This window comes from Brachionichthys hirsutus, chromosome 16 (assembly GCF_040956055.1).
Source record: "Brachionichthys hirsutus isolate HB-005 chromosome 16, CSIRO-AGI_Bhir_v1, whole genome shotgun sequence".
Taxonomy (NCBI): domain Eukaryota; kingdom Metazoa; phylum Chordata; class Actinopteri; order Lophiiformes; family Brachionichthyidae; genus Brachionichthys; species Brachionichthys hirsutus.
In genome coordinates this window covers 7,593,143-7,596,104 of record NC_090912.1, presented here as the reverse complement: position 1 = coordinate 7,596,104, position 2,962 = coordinate 7,593,143, and the positions used below count along the sequence as shown (strand labels likewise).

The following is a 2,962-nucleotide window of genomic DNA, read 5'->3' as shown; positions in this document are numbered from 1 at the left end:
GCCCATAAACAGAAATCAACGCTAGATTTTGGAGCATTATTTCGTGCTTATGTTCCTGACAGTTGGATCGACAAAATCCCAAATTCGACCAATTTACTAGTTTCGGGTTTACAAAGCTTGTTTCCGAAGACATCTGTAGCATCCACAAGTTTGTGACTGTTCATTTCGATTTAAGTCAGTGCATAATAACAAGCAAAGGGACGCATGGGGGGAGAAATACTCTATGCTGGCTCCTATTTCAGCTTATGCTGGAACGGAAAAGGAATTTTGTTGATTTACGGGTTGGGAGACGACAAATGCTTAGTTTGAAATACGCCCATCGCATGCTGAACCTTCTCACAATAATTTACCAACAGCCGGAATTTGATGTCAACTCGGTACTTTTTGAACATTTGCAACCACAATCTGCCGTTTAAAAGATGGCCGAGACGTCACAACACATGAAGACGGACCCGCGGCTGCGTCGCCGTAAAGCACGACGGATCTTTAGACAGGTGCAGACTGCAGAGTCCAACTTCATGCTTGTGTTAGTGAAGAAGTTTAAAAACGGAGAACTTGCACAGCCATTCCGGCGCCGTGTTACAATGCACTGACTGCTATTTAGTCTTGGGGAATCTTCCTCTCGCTCTGTTCAGCTACTACGACCTGGCCGCCGTTTTAGATTTGACGATGGTGATGACGCTGGTGGCCCCTACTTTACCGGGGATGAGGGGCCCAATGACGGAGGCCATAGGTCCTCTGGCTGAGGTGACGGGGCTGCGGGCCACAGTCCTGGCGAAGCTCTGTAGAGCCTCGTACTTTGAACGGAGGGCGTCCAGCTCTACCTTCATGCTGGCATTCTCTGTGGCGAGCTTGTCCACTTCCTGTTGCAGCAGAGCCTTCTGCTTCTCCAGCTCCTCTTTCTGGGTGACGCGCTTCACGCGGCAGCTGGCGGCGTAGCCGCGGTTCTTCAGGGTGCGCCGCCGCTGCTTCAGCTGGAGGATCTCCTCCTTCGTCAGGCCTCGGAGATGCTGGTTCAGCTCCCGAACCGTCATCGTCACCAGCTCGTCATCCGTCAGGCTGGTGCCATTTTCTCCCGGCTCCCGCTTCACCTGAGAATGGGGATCAGTTATTGCTGATCAATAGGATAAAAAAAAAAAAAAAAAAAGAATAGTAATAATCATTGTTTGAGTCGTACTTGCCAATTACCTTCAAGGCCTTGTTTCCCTTGTTTGTGGTCGTCATGCCAGCTGCGCTGCTGGGCTTCTCTGTGGATTGAAAATGTGATGTCAGTATTTAGAACAACGCAACCAGACACAGGCTTAGAGAATGGGTTCTTCTGTGCCATCTTCTGGCAAAGACGCGACGGCATACATGGAGGCGCAAAGTGGGTCAAGGACTAAGCACTTCCTTATAATTGATGCCATGTCGTGCACCTGGACTATTCCCTGCACCCGTCACTGTGATGGGATGGATGCATCTCCTCTCCAACATCCGGCCCCTCCCTTGAAATCCTACATTGCATTCAAACTGTGGCTCGGCGAGTCACAAGGAGGATGACATTTAGTTGGCTGGTTGCAATTCAAAATGATTTTCTTGGAAAACATCATCAAGTCACTTTCATTAATTGGAGCCTCTTAGAGCAGAAGCGGCAGAGGACGTGGACGGACTAGAAAAAGCTTGAAAGTCTTTCTGCTGTACGTACAACCTCTGCTAAATCACATTCACAGGAGGGATAGAGGACAGGCCTTTGTCTGCTCCCTCAGCGCTCCCAGTCTAGACGGTCACGCCTCTCTAGATTTGGCTGGTGTGCAGATATAATCCAATAAATCACTGGAAGAGGGATATTCTGTAACTACGGCAGAACTTCAGCTCCTAACTCGGAGGAACGGGGCGGTAGTCGGTGTCATGTCATCCAGAGACGCTGTGAAGGAAGGAAACCTGATCTACTGGTGTCAGGACAGGCAGAGGGCTCGGTGCCTTTCGCCAAGTGAGCTCCGTCTCAGGATAAGCATTGGACACACACACACACACACACACACAGTGACTCTGGGTGCACATGCTAAATGCTGTGTCAGCGACATAGGCACCCACCACGGTGAGCCCAGCCAGCACATTGCCTCTGTAAGCTGATTTACACTGCCCAGCGGCCTTTGTGCTGAGCACATAAAAAAAAAAATGCATGTGGGCTCTTACAAGTTTTAAGCATCAGAACTGAAAACACAAAAAATCACAAAAAAAAAGAACTACAGTCAAATGTGTGTATGTGTTTACAGCTTACACGCCCACTAAGCTGGTAATCACGTCTGATGTGTGCAGAGATGCTCAGAGAGGGAAGGGAAGGGGGGGGGGGGGGATGAGACATAGTTGTGAAGTGCACAAAGCTGGCCAGGATATTTCCATGGCAACGAAAGGGTGCTACGAGGTGGCCCGATCACCTGAGCCAAACAGGGAGAGACAGACACTTGTTAAAAATGACCTGAATGCGACACCATCAGAGTTGTGACGCGCATTCTAGATGCTTTTACTTCAAAAAGTCTTCGGGGGCTCCTCGGGGAGCTCCTCGTAAAACGTGGTGCAGATGCTACGTTAAAAAAAAAAGGCCATTTCCTTTCTGTGGAAGACATTTTAAATGTGATACTTTCATTCCTATTGCGCCGGCTATGAATAGCTGACTGATAGTAACACCTACTTTTTTGTGGTGACTCATTTCCAGTAAGCATTTGGACCACAGATGCAAAACATAATGGGATAATGGTCTGCCTGATGATGCACAGATAATGGACAAATAGACAGGAAACTACTCCACTAATAGCGACTGGGATGAGAGCATAAAAAAAAAAGAAAAAGACTGTTTCTTCCAAATTTTAATACAAGCTGATAATTTTCCAGCAGCCTAGACCCAATATTGTTCAATAAAGAGTTGGAATCTTGAAAATGCAGAGTGATGGAACATCGTCCAGATTGATAGAGGCGTATTTAA

The 2,962-nt window shown here is 47.8% G+C and overlaps 1 protein-coding gene across 1 annotated transcript; it reads right to left on the bottom strand.

The window, feature by feature from the left end:
- Positions 1-638: 638 nt before the first annotated feature.
- Positions 639-1,224, bottom strand: LOC137905825 (transcription factor MafG). Its single transcript, XM_068750089.1, has 2 exons — positions 1,189-1,224; positions 639-1,091 (listed from the first exon to the last, which is right to left on the bottom strand). The coding sequence occupies exons 1-2, from the start codon at positions 1,222-1,224 to the stop codon at positions 639-641; spliced, it is 489 nt and encodes a 162-aa protein (XP_068606190.1).
- Between the last annotated feature and the right edge of the window lie 1,738 nt (positions 1,225-2,962).